Raw genomic sequence first — 18,070 nt, forward strand, 5'->3', positions numbered from 1 at the left:
TGTGCCTGATCTCCGTTAAATATATTTGATACAATAAGAAATACTAAAACCCCATACACCCGGAACTGCAAGCTTCCGGAAGAGTTTATATATATGTGTACAATGAAACTAGTTCCAGAGACTGTCAAATGTTGCAGTACAGTTGACAGTCAGCAGATCATATTATTAAGTATATCAATCAAATATTTGGCGCGAATCAGTGTGCGCGTGACGAAGTTATCGCCCCTTGAAATGCGGGCAGGGCACTGCGATCAGTGGGATTTACTTCCTGAAACTGTACATGACAGAAGACGGTGTCTCAGATTTGTTGCAACGGACTGGTATGATGTGTCATGTTTACAGGAGGCGAAGGGTGAAGACCAACTAACCAACAGAACAAACAGGTAAACTAAATCTCATAGAATTCACAAACACATTGTCGTGAACATGGATCTCGACTGTTTCGTGTTTTCTTATATCAAAACAACCCGGAGACTATTTCATTGGGCTTGTCCGACGATCCCACTACTTCCTTGTTGGTTGTGATAATATTTGCGTTTGTTATAATTGTTGCAAGATTGTTTTACCTAAATTATGTTGTCCATACCACCGTTGATTACTATTTGAGCAATATTTTTTGTTGTAACGATCATAAACATTGTAATTATAACAAATCAGATATTGAGCAGATCATTTGACCCCATGGACTCGGTTGTGCGGAAGGCAGTCGGCGTACTTCTATTATTATACCAGTGTCAGCGCAGTGGTTTAGTACTCTGATTGGCGACCCATTATCGTGAAAAGTGTTTTTTTTTTTATTTATTGATTTGACATCAGGTTTTATGTTTGTGGTAGAAGTAATCTTTACTCTAGAAATCTTTACGATTTTGTAAAGTGGTTTGTCATTTGTGGAGAATACAAATTGTTTGAATTCGCCGTAATGTTGCACCCATTATCATGATTTTCAAATGAAAAAATATTTTTAATTAAATGGTTATCAATAAATAGGAGGATACTTCAATTTTTAAAATGATATTTTGTATTTTATGTTTCATGAATATAATATTGTTTTTCTGCATCCCATCAGTGTGTGGTCAAGGTCTTGAGACAAATGCCCAGTCCGAAGATTTACCCCAAAACACTAAAAAAAACACCTCAGTCTTACCCAAAAACACCCAGTAAGAATGAGTCATATGTGAGAACAAAACAAATACTCTATATTTCTGGAACTTGCAATTGTACGTAGGATTTTTTTATATTTACCTATTCCAAAAGGAGTAACTTTAATAGGCATACTGTTTTTACATTATTACTAGCAATCGATGTCAGTAATCTGCAGAATACTGCAATGCTTTAGTATTGATATCTTTTGTATATAGAAGAATAAGAAAGAATCCAGTTGATTGTTATAATGTTTATTTGGTATAGACAGAGACATATATATATACGTCTCTGGTATAGAGTAATAAAACGGCAATTTTTCTCCAATTTCACATACATCCCCTTGGCCTTTCCATTTTGGTGTTGATCAGACAAACAAGATGGCTGATAGGCGACCACCGTGAATTTGACAGTTAAAGATTGTTGTAACAATATCTTAAGAAGAAAAAGGTTTCAACCTAAAACAGAGGAAGTAAGGGAAAAGAATAAATAAAGACTAGACAATGGATTGGCCCAAGATCCTTCTGAGATCTGTTATGATCATAAATCAGTAGACTTTTGTTTGGAAATTCTTTGCACTCAATACTGGTTCCATGGTGTGACCAATGTAGATTTTTTAACTAGGCAGAGAAGTTTTATAAGTGTTATACTGACAGTTTGTCCAGTATTACCTTGTTATCCAGCCACCATTTGTCCCGTATGAATTTGGTATTCTGCAACCATTTGTGAAGTAAAACGTTGCTAAACTACACATATTCATGTGGTAAAACCCTTTTATTTAACTGCAATCATTTTCTCAGGAAAAGCATGTTATACAGCCATTATTTGTGCACTAAAACCTTGTTATACTGTCATAGTTTATCCTGAAAAGCCTTGTTATATTACCTTTTGTCCAGTAAAATTTTGTATGACTGTCATCATTTGCCTTGCAACGTTTTAGCATGAAAATGGGTTAAAGGTTTTAATGTTAAATGAAATGACAGATGTTACCCTGTATTTCTTGGTTTTAATCTAACTTGTTGTTTAAAAACTATCTTACATGTAAAGTCCTATATTTGAAACAAATCTATAAACTTTATTATAAAATTTGTAAACCTTCTATCCCTTTTTGCTGCTGAAAATGTTTACAAAAAGAAAATGTTGATAACTGATTGTATCTAATGTGGAACTGAAGCAGGCCATGAGTGTTCAATCTCCCTCACAAACACATCCTGGTGTATTGATTTTGTAGGGTTTAGGAATGTTTCAAGATGGAATCAGTGATTGTTAGTGTAAAGTGATGACATTCAGCAGGTTTTATTTCAATAACTGTAAATGGTGGAAAATTTGCTGCAGCTAAGCTTTTGCTTCAATCACCCTTTATATGATGGGCTACCATAAGATGCCTATGGTGAAATACATGTTTCCTGTATGTTAGACACAATTAAAGATTTTGTGAAGGTGAACAGTTTTATGTCTGGACTGGCAAATGTTGACAAATTTTTCCTATTATACAGAAAATGAATAATACTAAGATTAGAATTCAATGAAAAGAATGGCTTTTATAGGATGTCATGATGGAATTTTGTCAAAATAGATTTCAAAGCTTTTGTTTACAAAGAAATAAGGTTGTTTTATGTCACCGTCTTTTTGTTATGGAAGTCCTTAAGGCTATTACAATTTATGATAACTTTGACGGGCCTAATGATCTGATTTCCATTTAATTGGTTTGTACATGTGTAGAGTATATAATTTCCTTGTGTTGCATCGAGTAACAGGAGACACTGATAACTACAGAACCTCTTGAACCACTTCAGATGAATTTTATGACTATTTATTATAAACAACAATGGAAAATTTAGGGTATTTTTATTCCATGATCCTGGAGGATGACACTTTTTATTATATCACATTATTACCATCATACATCCTTGTGCTATAGGCCACCATCTTGTGCTATCACATTAATCAATAGCAGTAAGGAGATTCAAATTTTCATTAACTAGATGGCGTTTTGAATTTCATGATTGTTTGATATTTTATTGCAACAATATATACTTAAGTGATCATTGTTGCATATCTTTTGATATAATATTCAGGAGAAACAATTCAAAATATAAGTTTGAAATACAACCACCCTATTTTCCAGATTATAAGCTGCACCTATTTTCCTTGTGAGTCGGGTATGTGGCTTATATACTGATGCAACTTATATGTGGATAAAAAAAATGGCAGGATGAATATCAACAGTACAAGACGGTACCAAGTTTTTTTATGAGTACCTGCCGTCATATGTATGTGACTGAAACAGATGTCTAGAATCGTCATTTACAACTGCATACAGGATAATTTAAGCTTGGAATAAAAAAAAGACATTCTCATGGATTTTATTAATCATACCTTTTATTATGAATCACAATAATGTCTTCTGGACTTTCGAAGCCATAACGTAAGTTTACAATGGCCTTTTGCATCCTGGGATCGATAGGTCATAGGTCAAATTCTAGTTGATCGCCAAACTTGTTTATGATATGATTGGTTTCATGTAACTCATAAGAAATAGTATAGGACTATAAGAATTTTATCAGCATGCAAGTGCCTGCATTAATATTTTACAGTATGGACACAAATGGAGAGATTGTTTAGTAAATCATACATAACGCCAGGCCCTGTGCATAGACAATCTATGAAGGCACCCAAGCCAAACGAGTTCAATATTTGCTTCTTTACTTTTTTTGAAGACATCAATAAAATAAAGGATTTTCTGTGTATGATTCATTTGCAAACTTTATAAAATGTTTCACTGACGATCTTGATAAATTACCTTCTATTGTCTGTTATATCAACAAACTTTGGTCAACATAACAGTTATCATATTGTAAGAAAGAGTGCATCTTATATGTGGATCAAATAGGAAAAGCGAAAAACTGGCTCTGTGGCTTAAACTTGTGTGCAAACGAAAAATACAGTAGTTTTATTTTGTGTTATTGAACATCAACTTCTACAGACAGGTGATTTCAATGTCATGTTTTGAAATACCAAAAGACAATGAATGATGCTTATAAGGCTGTTACATATTATAATTACTTAAACAGTCACAAGTTTCCAGCTAGGTCACCCAAGACATTGTAATGTGAAATTCATTTCTCTCTAGTAAACAAACTAACTATTAATATCTCCCTTTTTCCAGATATTTCTGGGTTTTTTTTAAGGTTTTCTGTACAAATCTCCCTGCATCTGTGGTTTAATCTTGTCATCAGTGATCTGTTCCTCTGCCTTTAAACAATTCTTGTTATCTCTGATCATTCAGTGCTTCTCATGAAACATTCTTAATTTTCATGTTTATTTCCCTTGGTCCCTAATTGTGCATTGTTCCAATTTTACTCTCAAAAATAGGTAACACTTGTTACATTTACCTACTCCTCACCAAAACCACCATCTGCATTATGGAAAACAGCTTCTTATTAAGATTTCATTCAAAGTAGAAAAAATAACCCTTTTCCTTGCTGAAAGTTTTTTTGTAGTCAGATGACTGTGAAGGCCCATAGGTCTCTTGTTTATTTATTTGTGGTGCTAAACTTAATGGTACGAGGGGCAGTGCCTAATAGGGGAAATTGATATCAATTGTTAAGATACTTGTAGTTCAAATGAAGCAATTTCATTCCAACCAAACCAGGTGAGAGACACTGTCTCTTGTAATGGGCCTCATGATTGTGTATTTCTAGTGGTGATCCTCAGATTTTGAGAAATCATAGAAGATCGATAATGATTGATATTAAAATATATATTGTAAATTATCAGAATATTTGTGTTTTCTCATATTAGATTGATAGTCTAAAAGCATAAATTACATAATGTATTCTGGGAAATGTTCACACCAGTTTCTATTTGCCCTTTTCATCTATTTTAAGCAATTTTAAGATGGGGACAAAAACCTGCAGCACCTATATAACCTTTCCAAAGTATAAAGATATATGAATGAAAAGCCAATCCTGGTAGTTTAGGCTTAGTAAGGTTGTCAGTGCCCTCTTGGATACAGTAGATGGTATGCAGGGCATCCCACTAAGAGGAAGTTGTAAAATCCTGGAAAAATAGGGTCACACCAAGCTGAGTTTGGTGAATTTGAAGTTTTAGTTACTGTCGAGTCTAGTTTCATCTGTGAAGCTAGGTTATATAACCCTTTTATATAATGACCAGAGGGCGAAATGAATAGGAGACAAATTTGTGTATAATGGAACAAGAGCAAAATTAACCTTGAGCAAAAAATATACGGGTATATAGTATATATGTATGATTTTACAAGAAGTGATGGTTTACAAAACATGAATATTGGCTTACATGCTGTAAGTTAAAGTGAACCAGGAAGTACTGCAGTTTGCATAAAGATAATCAAACTTAAGAAAAGCAGAACAAGATATAACACCAAATTGTAAATAATATTCTTGTTACTTAAACAAATTCTTAATAAAATCAATGTTAATGTTTACAAATTACAAATAAACTCATTAACAATAGGACAGCCATGATTTTGGGGATTTCCTAGAACGCTGAGTCATATACCCAGGTATCTGATATGTTTACTATCTGGACATGTGTCCTATGCGTTGTGTACTTATGTACCTACTTAGATGGCCATCCTAGCTTTCACTGAAGATAGATTATTGAATAACAGGAAACTGTCATCTGTTGATGGAAACAAGTATTCTCCATTTATATATATATGTGTATGAACTTTATAAGGAAGAAGTGAAGTGTTTTGTATGTTTGAGAAAATGGAAGTAGATAATTTTTGTATGTTTGAGAGGATGGAAGTAGATAATTTTGTATGTTTGACAGAAAGGAAGTAGATAATTTTGTATGTTTGAGAAAATGGAAGTAGATAATTTTGTATGTTTGAGAAAATGGAAGTAGATAATTTTGTATGTTTGACAGAAAGGAAGTAGATAATTTTGTATGTTTGAGAAAATGGAAGTAGATAATTTTGTATGTTTGAGAGAATGGAAGTAGATAATTTTGTATGTTTGAGAAAATGGAAGTAGATAATTTTGTATGTTTGAGAGAATGGAAGTAGATAATTTTGTATGTTTGAGAGAATGGAAGTAGATAATTTTTGTATGTTTGAGAAAATGGAAGTAGATAATTTTGTATGTTTGAGAGAATGGAAGTAGATAATTTTGTATGTTTGAGAGAATGGAAGTAGATAATTTTTGTATGTTTGATTGAATGGATTTTACTGGTCAGAAAACTGAAAAGGTCAAAAAGTGACCATTTATGAATTTACTAAATTATTTGTTATTTCTTTGCAAAAACAGGAGGAAAGAAGGGAAAAGATAAAATTCATTAAAAAAATAAAGATGTTATTGTAATTGGCACCAATATATCTTGGATCTCTTTTGTCAGTAATGGCATTGCCCTTTCTGGAAAAGTACTAAATGTGATCTCTTCATCCATATTCAACAGGCAGCTGTCTTGAATTATCAAATTAGAGTTTGTGATCACTATTTTTGGAGACATACTGAATGGATCTTTGTCAAATATCATAAGTGTATTTTCAGTAGCCGTAATTATTAAGCATTTTCAGTTATAATTGATCAGATGATACTATGGTGGGTGCCAAGATTTCATGGATGGGATCTCTTGTTTCAATATTCAATGTGACAGTGCAGACTTTTACATCAACCTCCTCAGAAACACATTAAAAAAAGTTATTAGATTATATTAAGTGCAGTGAGTGCTTTATGGTATTATGTGTTACAAGTTGATCCCAACAAATTCCAACAAACTGTGTGTCCTATCAGCCTTGGAGAGCTGGCTGACTTGTTCGCTGAAGGGAATAGGAACTTCAGACATTGGTTAAGAGATATTGATTGGTTAAGAAATATTGATTGGTTAAGAAATATTGATTGGTTAAGAAATATTGATTGGTTAAGATTGATTGGTTAAGAAATATTGATTGGTTAAGATTGATTGGTTAAGAAATATTGATTGGTTAAGATTGATTGGTTAAGAAATATTGATTGGTTAAGAAATATTGATTGGTTAAGAAATATTGATTGGTTAAGAAATATTGACTGTTGGTTAAGAAATATTGATTGGTTAAGATTGATTGGTTAAGAAATATTGATTGGTTAAGAAATATTGATTGGTTAAGAAATATTGATTGGTTAAGAAATATTTTTATGAACATTTTCTTCAGGTTGGTAATATTATTTGAATGAAAGTTCTTATAACACAACCAGTAGAAGATTTGAGTGTTTTGATGACTTTACCATCACCATCAGACAAATGACCAATGTGAAGTGTACCAGAACTGATATACATAGTGTACCAGATGGTAAGGGTTTGGCTGTACTAAAATCCTTTGTACACAAAGGTAAAATCAAAGTGTGACAAGATGACATACAAAATATTCCTACAAACATTCATGTGGAAATAATTCAAAACAAAATTTTTAAAAACATACACATTAACAATTTGAAACCAGTTAATTATTATTTAATCAATCAGGATAAAATCACAGTTGATTTTTAGGTCATCTGACTGAAGGGTCTGATGACCTATTGCGAGCGCCTTTTGTCTGGTGTCGTCCATCATACGTTGTCCGTCGTAAACATTTTCAACTTCTTCTCAAGTTCTACATGTCTCATTGAGCTGAAACTTACCTGCAATGATCCTGACATGATCCTGACCAAAGTTTGTTAATTTCGGGTTGGTCCGAAATCCAACATGGTCAACATGGCCGCCATCTTGAAAACACAATTTTTGACTTCTTCTCAAGTTCAAAATTTGAAATCTTGTATTTTATATCAGCTGACCATTAAGGCCCATGGGCCTCTTGTGTGTTAATCTTATGTCCAGTTTTAAGCATCAGGCACCCGAAAACTAAAGAAAATTTGTAAATTGGACATACTGACTACTATAACACAGATGGATATGACCAGAGACATATATAACATATATATATATGTCTCTGATATGACATGATGATTTCTTGTACTAAGTCATGCTATCCACTCAATATGAAGACATATCATTGCTATCCCCTTTGAGTGGTACAAGAGTTTACTGGATCAGTTGGTTAGTAGATTTTCTTAATGTATTGACAGATGTCTCTTGTTTGAAAATATAAAGACACATCAATGTTTTTTGATGATTCAATGACCAGGAAACAGCTAATTTGCCTCTGATTGTATTTAACACATTGAACAAGCTATTAGGAAGTGCCTACTTCATATAACTTATTGTCAAATGTACTGTATATCAGGTACGCATTAAATTTTACAGATTTTTTGTTTTTTTTCAGATTGATCATCATGACTGGATTTTACAGGAGTTGCATATGTTCACACTGACTATCCACTGACCTCAGTCTGGGACACAGAACTGATAAGTGTCCATCTGTTTCAATTTATTTACAGTAGTGATACTAACAAGACACTCATCATGGGTTGTTGCCAAAGCAAGGACAAAAATAGTGCTTCCAACATTCAGTTCTCCGACATAAACAGTAAAGGAGCAGAGGAGTCAACTGGATCTACAGAGAAAAAGCGAGAACGTTATACAGAGGATCCAACAAAAAGTACGGGACGACAAAACAGTGAACCAGCAGCCTCAACAGGTACAGTAATAATCATATTGTGACAAAACAGTGAACTGGTAGTCTCTACAGGTACAGTAATAATCTTATTGTGACAAAACAGTGAACCGGTAGTCTCTACAGGTACAGTAATAATCTTATTGTGACAAAACAGTGAACCAGCAGCCTGGACAGGTACAGTAAAAATTATCCTAGTATGACAATTCAGTGAACACAAGTGTCAGGATGACCTATAGCTATTTTATTTCATGTTGTTACCCTGTGTTAACTTTCCATTCTAATTACTTTTTTCAATAACCAAAGGCTTAGGGTGCGATATTGGACATAGTGGTTGCTGGGAGGAAGGGCTACAAGGTTTGTGTAAATGAATGACCTTGACCTACTTTTAAGATAACAGAGGTCAAATGTGTAAAAATCTTCAAACAACTTCTCAATAAACTAATGGCCAAGGCTACTGATATTGGTTCTGTAACATGCTGGGATGAAGGGCTACCTTGTTTGTTGAAGTAAAAATGACCCTGACCCACTTTCAAGATCACAGGGGTCAATCATGTCACAAACTTTAAACTACTTTTCCTCGATAACCAAACAGCCTTGGTTTTTAATATTTTTTGCAGCAGTATTGGATGAACACTACCAATTTTATTCAAACGATTGACCTTAACCCACATTCAAAATCATAGGAATCATATGTGTTGAGAACTTAAATTTCTTCTTTCAGCAAGTAAAAGGTCATGGTGTACTTATGTAGCAGTATGTTTGACGAATAGGATTTTGAGCAGACCAAATTTTGCAAACAGTTTTCTTTTTCTTGTGATTTACTTGGTGATTGAAGCAAAATAGAGATAATCAAGCACTACAAATTAAAACACAGATCTATTCAACATCGACTTTCATAAAAAAATACATGGCTATTTACCTTGCATGCAGTTTATCATTTATCTATGCGTACAGTAAATACAGCTACTTGGGTAATAAGGATGTTGTAAATTTCAGTGTCAAGGATAACTGAATGTATCGAAGGCTGAAGTATTAGATTAGAAGTAATTATGAGGATTATGGGTTATCAAAACAAAAGACACCTAAAATTGGGTTATCGAAACAAAAGACACCTAAGATTGGGTTATCGAAACAAAAGACACCTAAGATTGGGTTATCGAAACAAAAGACACCTAAGATTGGGTTATCGAAACAAAAGACACCTAAGATTGGGGTTTTCGTTGTGGAACATTTGCTGTTGCTATTGTCAAAAGTTGGTTCTTAACTGACCTGTGGCCCTCAAACACCTAACAGCATGGTTACCTGTAGTTACTGTCTAAATTTGTAGGCAGACATTGGTCTCCCTACAAGGTTGAAATTGACTATGGAGATGAAGATAAATAGCTAGATATAAAGGACCCAAGATCACTCTTCTTTGCAGATGAAATGCGTATCGGCCAGATTAAGTTATACGATCTTTATATTCTTCATTTGAGAAACACTTCATGTAATTGTGAACAAAGATGTTTTGATATCAGCTGAAATATACATGATTGAGGCCATGCACTTGGATGTTGCAGGTTTGCCATGATATATATGTACAGGGTGCCCCTAGTCTCTAGTTATGTGGCAGACAAAAGAGCAAGCAAGGTCCAACTTATACATAACCAAGAGATCCCTCTCAGATTTCTCATTTATCTTACAGTTATTGTTGGAAAGAGATCTTGGAGAATTGACTTATAAGTATAGGTCTTGTAACAGTTAATTACTCATGGAACTGGAGTTTGAAAACAAATGATCCAACCTTCCATTTATGACTTGTACCCAAACAATTAAGAAAAAAATGTGTATTCTGAATTTTAGACCTGTCAGTAAAATTTTGAGTGTACATGGCATAACTGGTTTTCAAAGGAGAGACTGGCCATACAAAATGAACTGGTCTGTAGGAAATGGCTTCATTGTCTTGATTGGCTGTAATAATTATATTTATATAGAAAAACAATTTGTGAGGTTATAAATGATATACTTCCTGTGTTGATGTTTGTGTTATCTACTAACTTTACCACAGTGATAGGGTTCCCGTCACTGGTGATGACACTAAGACAGAACTTTGTACTGTTAGGTTGTGGTCAGGAAGTGTATAAATATCTCGTGTTGAAGTATTCAGCAAGTATCTTCCTCATTGGATAGATAAAGTTGCTATACAACAATAAATGTATATACCAGATGCACTATTAGCCTGTAAATTTAAAGCAAGAATTAATTCTCTTTCTGTGTATAGAAATAAATGATGTTGACATTCTACAACTTGGCAGAAACTTTTATCTGAGGTGTTTTTAGCTCACCAGTCTGAAGGCTTTTGACATGGCAAGGCGTTTGGCACTTTTTTGTTAAAACGCTACACATACTAGTCATGAATGACTTTGACCATACTTTATGAGAGGCATCCATGGAAGAACGGGAATGACTATGGAAGGGATGGTTTTGGCCCCAGTGGGCCATAGAGGGGGGCCCAATATGGGATATATAGCAAAGTTTTTAAAACCCTTCTTTAGTAAAGTAGAATGACATTATTTTGTCAAATTCATCAGAAGCATCCTTTTGGGAAGAAATATTGTTTGTGTACAAATGGAGGGTCTTGGCCCCAGGGGCCTGAGATGCCAAGCCAGTAGGGTACACAAATATAGCAAACTCTTAAAGATTCTGTAGAGTAGAAAGGGTTTTTATTTAAATTTTGTCTGAAGCAGCCTAAGGTGTAGCAGATTAAGCTTAGTTGAATGAATAGGTCTGATTCTCTGTTGGGTGGTGTGTCAATCAGGAGCCTTTTTGGAGGAAGGAGAACTTTTTTGTGTAAATTGTTGGTCTCTGCTTCCTGGGATTAGACCAGTATTTAGACTTAGGTCCCCTTGGGGCCAGAGGGGCAGGGCTCAATAGGGAAAACAGAAGGAAAGAGTTTGAAATTTTTTTCTACTTAGATAAATAGGCTGTTTTGTTTTATAAATGATGGGTCCGATCCCCTCTTCCCACCTGAGCTCATGCCATAATAGAGGAAATAGAGGAGTAAGATTTAAAACCATTTTCCTTCTTTTTGCCTGAAAACGTTTTGTCTGAATTCACTTTTCTAATGTTCTGGGGAAGAATACTCAATTTTGTGTAAATCAAGGGCCTTTACCAGCTTCAGAGAGACAGCGTTAAATACGAAAAAAGGAGGTAAGTGCTTAAAATAATATTTTATTTCTATTTTTTTTTTTTTTTTAATTTTTTATTTGAGGCTTTATAATACCTCATATTTTGGGAGAAACTTACAAATATAAGTCACAAATAAGTGTTTGATATGAAAGCTGAAGTATCTTGTGAATGATACATACTGAATGGGTCACAAAGTTATTACTGGTATCTGATGGAGCTTTTTGTAAATAAATAAATTCCTGGCATTTCAGCTTACCACAGAACGAGAGGTAATGTATATTGTGTTATACAATACCAGTGATCCTCCTTCTCTCTATAGCTTAGTATTGGTGTAGTAAAAGATCTATGCATGAACTTCTATTAACTATTATAATATTAATTGTAAAGTGTTAAGGCATTGATCTAGTCTTGTGTCAGATAATACCAAGAGTCTTTTATTTCAGGGGTCAGTAAAGTTTTACTGATGGCAAATTCTGTTTCATATTCTGAAAACAAAACTTTTCTGAGGATTGAAAAGGGTTGTTATGCAGCTGAGATAGTGCTGTCCCTGTTAATATATATGTATAAAAATGCTTTTATTTGTGCATCATTCATTGTATATATAGTCCTACAGGGTGTCAGATTAGACAGGTAAATCTGAGCAGTATGACAGAGTCCCACAGGGTGTCAATTAGACAGGTTAATCTCAGCAGTATGACAGAGTCCCACAGGGTGTCAGATTAGACAGGTTAAACTCAGCAGTATGACAGAGTCCCACAGGGTGTCAGATTAGATTGTCTCGTATATGTGTACCTTACTTATTTAATACAGTATACTGATTCATATGTACAAAACCTTCTACACTTATACATGCATATATTGTATATTGTGTGTTTATAAGGAGTGATAGCATGCCCTTATAAGGAAGTATACTCTATTTACATTATAGTATGTAGGAGATTAATGTTGATCATGTGACTGTTCTGTTATCTAGTAAATATACAAACCACAGTCATTCATGTGATCTGACCCACTGTGATATAAAAAAAATAGAAATGAAACAATGCCACGAGAATAGAGACAGAAGAGGTTGGACCAGCACAGAGTGACACAATAAGTATATTATCCTGATCAGCTGTGTACTTAGTGTATAACTGTGATGCAACAATACCATGTGATCTGGGCCTTTTTTAAGGAATCAGCTGTAAATAAAGTACATTTGCTTTCTCGTATGATATCAAATGTGTTTCTTGAATATGGCATAATATCTGTATTCTTTTTATATATGTATGCTGTATGTGAAAAATATGTAATTATGTAGCTGGAAACTTTATACAGTGGAACCCACAACAGTGTGTTATGATATTCTGTTTTCTAGAAAAAAATATCATAGTATGCTATCCATTGTGATATTTACCAAGCTGGTCACAGGAACCAGAAGTACTATAATAGGCAAACCTGGTAGTAAATAAAACAGAGTGGAAAAACAAGATTATGATAATGGGTACTGATATTTTGTGACAATTGAATTAAACATAAAATCTCAATTATATTGATACCTTCACTTATGTATGTTTAATCATGGTAGGCACATCCATGCAAGATAATTTTGTAAGTTCTGTTTCTGACTTAAAACTATCACAGGATAGATTATTGTAGCATATGGATGGCTTTCCCTTGGGTATCTTGTCTTTTTCAAACATATCTTGTATGCTTTTATTTTCAAATTAACTGTGTTTAATTTATTCAGATATATCAGAAAGACCACTGAGTATAGTAACTATTGATTGTAAAACATACTATCTCCTGTTGACAGTTCAGTGTCCAAGTTGACCTATCATAACACCCAATATCATAATAAGTTGGTGCCAATGTGTAAATCACATCCACCTTTTTCCTTTTATTACATTTTTTAAAGTGAAAAAAAAAATGAAATAAAAGCTAATTGTAACATAAAATAAACCTAAGCTAAGTTTGATGAATGAGTGGTATAGGGTGCAAGTTATACATGGTAATATCTGTTGTATATTATATTTATGCATTGTTTGAAAATTGGAAAAAAATAAAAAGTTACAAAAAACCCCCCAAAAAACATAAAATAAAGCATAGAGAGGGGTAGTAGAGCCAACACCGGGTGCGGTTCGGTTGGAGGTTAGTAGGATCCTGACCCTCTTCGTCTGGATACCCGAAGGTATGCAGGGTGATTGAAGGAATATTGAGTATCAAAGGCATTGTGATTGACTTCTACCCCATAAAATAACCAGAATTAAAAAATGTTAGGGTGTCTTTGACATGAAATAAGATGCCATTTAAATTGGTCACTTTATGTGAAATTTTACCATTTTATAGGGTTATCTGGTACAACATGCTTAGAGAACTGCTTTGAAACCAGATCAGTGAAAATCTGAAATTTACAAGGAAAATATTTGATGAAAACATATATTTTGTCCTCTCTTCATTTGTATCCATACATGAAAATTTGTGAATTGGAATACAGTGTCTATTAAGTACCTTTCTGATGGGTCAAAACTTCAAAAGATTTTTTATATCATCCCTGCAATGATGGTATAATCTTTTTATCAATTTGATAAAAACAGATTTCTCCATTAAATATCTTACATGTTTCACAAGTATGACAGAATATCTATATTTGCACTTAGGGAAAATGTACCAGATACATTTTGTCATATGAGTGAAATATATGATATTTGATTCGGAAACAAATAAGTTTTCTTTTTGTTACATTTTCAAAGGCAAAATAAAAAAAAAAATCCAAATATAACATAAAGGAGTATTCAGAAAATGTTTGGAAATTTAAACATTTTCTTCGAAATCTGATAGTTTGACATTACAGTGACACCATTTGAATTGACTGCTCCTGGTGGTAGTCTACCACTGTGTGCTGTTACCTAGTAAGAATGTCATATACACATATTAAAATGTACATGGAAAAGACTTGATAGAAAACTAACTCAACGTTATCTATACAACAGGAAAATTAAATCTGAATGCAGTGGCTAGAAAACTCAGATTAGTTATACCACCCCATCAAACTGATAAACTCCTTCATTTCACTGGCAAAATTGTAATAGATTATGTTATCAATAGAGGAATTTGTATGTAACACGACGTGCCACAGACATAACACTGTATAGATGACCTTATCTATCTACCTGGTTGATATTTTATCTGTTATGATTCTCAATCAGGAAGTTACTGCTACAGTTATAATGATAACACCACAACTAAAGTGATAGGTACAGTGTAGGTCCTGATCAGACATAACTAAGGTGATACAGGGTAGGTCCTGATCAGACATAACTGAGGTGATACAGTATAGGTCCTGATCAGACATAACTGAGGTGATACAGTATAGGTCCTGATCAGACATAACTGAGGTGATACAGTGTAGGTCCTGATCAGACATAACTAAGGTGATACAGGGTAGGTCCTGATCAGACATAACTGAGGTGATACAGTGTAGGTCCTGATCAGACATAACTGAGTTGATACAGTATAGGTCCTGATCAGACATAACTGAGGTGATACAGGGTAGGTCCTGATCAGACATAACTGAGGTGATACAGTACAGGTCCTGATCAGACATAACTGAGGTGATACAGTGTAGGTCCTGATCAGACATAACTGAGGTGATACAGTATAGGTCCTGATCAGACATAACTGAGTTGATACAGTACAGGTCCTGATCAGACATAACTGAGGTGATACAGTATAGGTCCTGATCAGACATAACTGAGGTGATACAGTGTAGGTCCTGATCAGACATAACTGAGGTGATACAGTACAGGTCCTGATCAGACATAACTGAGGTGATACAGTATAGGTCCTGATCAGACATAACTGAGGTGATACAGGGCAGGTCCTGATCAGACATAACTGAGTTGATACAGTATAGGTCCTGATCAGACATAACTGAGGTGATACAGGGCAGGTCCTGATCAGACATAACTGAGGTGATATAGGGCAGGTCCTGATCAGACATAACTGAGTTGATACAGTATAGGTCCTGATCAGACATAACTGAGTTGATACAGTACAGGTCCTGATCAGACATAACTGAGTTGATACAGTATAGGTCCTGATCAGACATAACTGAGTTGATACAGTATAGGTCCTGATCAGACATAACTGAGGTGATACAGGGCAGGTCCTGATCAGACATAACTGAGGTGATACAGTACAGGTCCTGATCAGACATTACTGAGGTGATATAGTACAGGTCCTGATCAGACATAACTGAGGTGATACAGTACAGGTCCTGATCAGACATAACTGAGGTGATACAGTACAGGTCCTGATCAGACATAACTGAGGTGATACAGTACAGGTCCTGATCAGACATAACTGAGGTGATACAGTACAGGTCCTGATCAGACATAACTGAGATGATACAGTACAGGTCCTGATCAGACATAACTGAGATGATACAGTACAGGTCCTGATCAGACATAACTGAGGTGATACAGTACAGGTCCTGATCAGACATAACTGAGATGATACAGTACAGGTCCTGATCAGACATAACTGAAGTGATGCAGTACAGGTCCTGATCAGACATAAATAACTGAGGTGATACAGTACAGGTCCTGATCAGACATAACTGAGGTGATACAGGGTAGGTCCTGATCAGACATAAATAACTGAGGTGATACAGGGTAGGTCCTGTCACATCATACTCCTACACTGCTACATGCCACCATTTCTTAGGATTTATTTTTTGTATTTCGTAAAATGTCTCATCCCTGATACAATTTTTGTTTTTGCTCAAATCATGCAAAATTTTGTATTTGCTTGTTTTAAAGTAAAAACATGACTTTATTTTTGTGCTATTTGTGTTGTTTCAGCCCACAAAGGCCAGCTGCGAGCCCTGTATGACTATGATGCCCGTGCAGAGGATGACCTCAGCTTTAAGAAGGGTGATCTACTCTTCCTTATTGATGACAGGTAAATAATAGTAGACACAACCTTGTTATACTCTTAGCTCTGGTACTATCTGAAGATTCCTAAACCCTACTTTATTAGACTTTAAAACCCTACTGTCTTAGACTCTTAAAGCCTACTGTCTGATACTCCTAAACTCTACTGTCTTAGACTCTTAAACTCTACTGTCTGATACTCCTAAACCTACTGTCTGATACTCCTAAACTCTACTGTCTTAGACTCCTAAACTCTACTGTCTTAGACTCTTAAAGCCTACTGTCTGATACTCCTAAACTCTACTGTCTTAGACTCTTAAACTCTACTGTCTGATACTCCTAAACCTACTGTCTGATACTCCTAAACCTATTGTCTTAGACTCCTAAACTCTACTGTCTTAGACTCTTAAAGCCTACTGTCTGATACTCCTAAACTCTACTGTCTTAGACTCTTAAAGCCTACTGTCTGATACTCCTAAACTCTACTGTCTTAGACTCTTAAAGCCTACTGTCTGATACTCCTAAACTCTACTGTCTTAGACTCCTAAACTCTACTGTCTTAGACTCTTAAACCCTACTGTCTGATACTCCTAAACCCTACTTTATTAGACTCCTAAACCTACTGTCTTAGACTCCTAAACCTACTGTCTTAGAATCCTAAACCCTACTGTCTGATACTTCTAAACCCTACTTTATTAGACTCCTAAACCTACCGTCTGATACTCCTAAACTCTACTGTCTTAGCCTCCTTCACCTGTCTTAGACTGCTAACCCCTAATGTCTTAGCCTCCTTCACCTGTCTTGGCCTCCTTCACCCTAATGTCTTAGCCTCCTTCACCTGTCTTGGCCTCCTTCACCCTAATGTCTTGGCTTCCTTCACCCTAATGTCTTAGCCTCCTTCACCTGTCGTGGCCTACTAAACCCTACTATCATGGACATCTAAAACTCGTTTGTCAATGAAGTGAGATATAGACTTCTGAACCTCAATGTTCATAGATGAAGTGACCTTTTGTGATCACCTTTTCCTGGCATCATGTGTTGTTAACTTTTAACGTTTTTGGTTTTTTCATGAAAATCCTAAACCAAATTCAATGAACCTTGCATGGCCAAAAGTGCATCAAAATTAAAAATTATATGGTCCTCAACCCCTAGGGGCTTGAGAGGCAGGTCCAAAAATGGTGAAATTGATTGAAACATCAAAACTCTTATTCTCAATACCCAGGTATGGTAGAGTCTAATACATTGCATGGATGGAGGGGCACTTGTTATT

General features: G+C 34.8%; 1 protein-coding gene across 1 annotated transcript in view; it reads left to right on the forward strand.

The window, feature by feature from the left end:
• Nucleotides 1-287: 287 nt before the first annotated feature.
• The window catches only part of LOC132561361 (tyrosine-protein kinase SRK2-like), a 31,666-nt gene continuing 13,883 nt past the window's right edge, over nucleotides 288-18,070 (forward strand). The window contains exons 1-3 of the mRNA XM_060226085.1: nucleotides 288-383; nucleotides 8,423-8,737; nucleotides 16,729-16,828. Coding sequence (XP_060082068.1) covers nucleotides 8,563-8,737; nucleotides 16,729-16,828 — 275 coding nt within the window. The 5' untranslated portion in view covers nucleotides 288-383; nucleotides 8,423-8,562. The remainder of the gene's footprint in view (nucleotides 384-8,422; nucleotides 8,738-16,728; nucleotides 16,829-18,070) is intronic.

Source organism: Ylistrum balloti, unplaced genomic scaffold (assembly GCF_031769215.1).
Source record: "Ylistrum balloti isolate Yb309-2 unplaced genomic scaffold, AGI_CSIRO_Ybal_v1 Utg371196, whole genome shotgun sequence".
In the NCBI taxonomy this organism is placed as follows: Eukaryota; Metazoa; Mollusca; class Bivalvia; order Pectinida; family Pectinidae; genus Ylistrum; species Ylistrum balloti.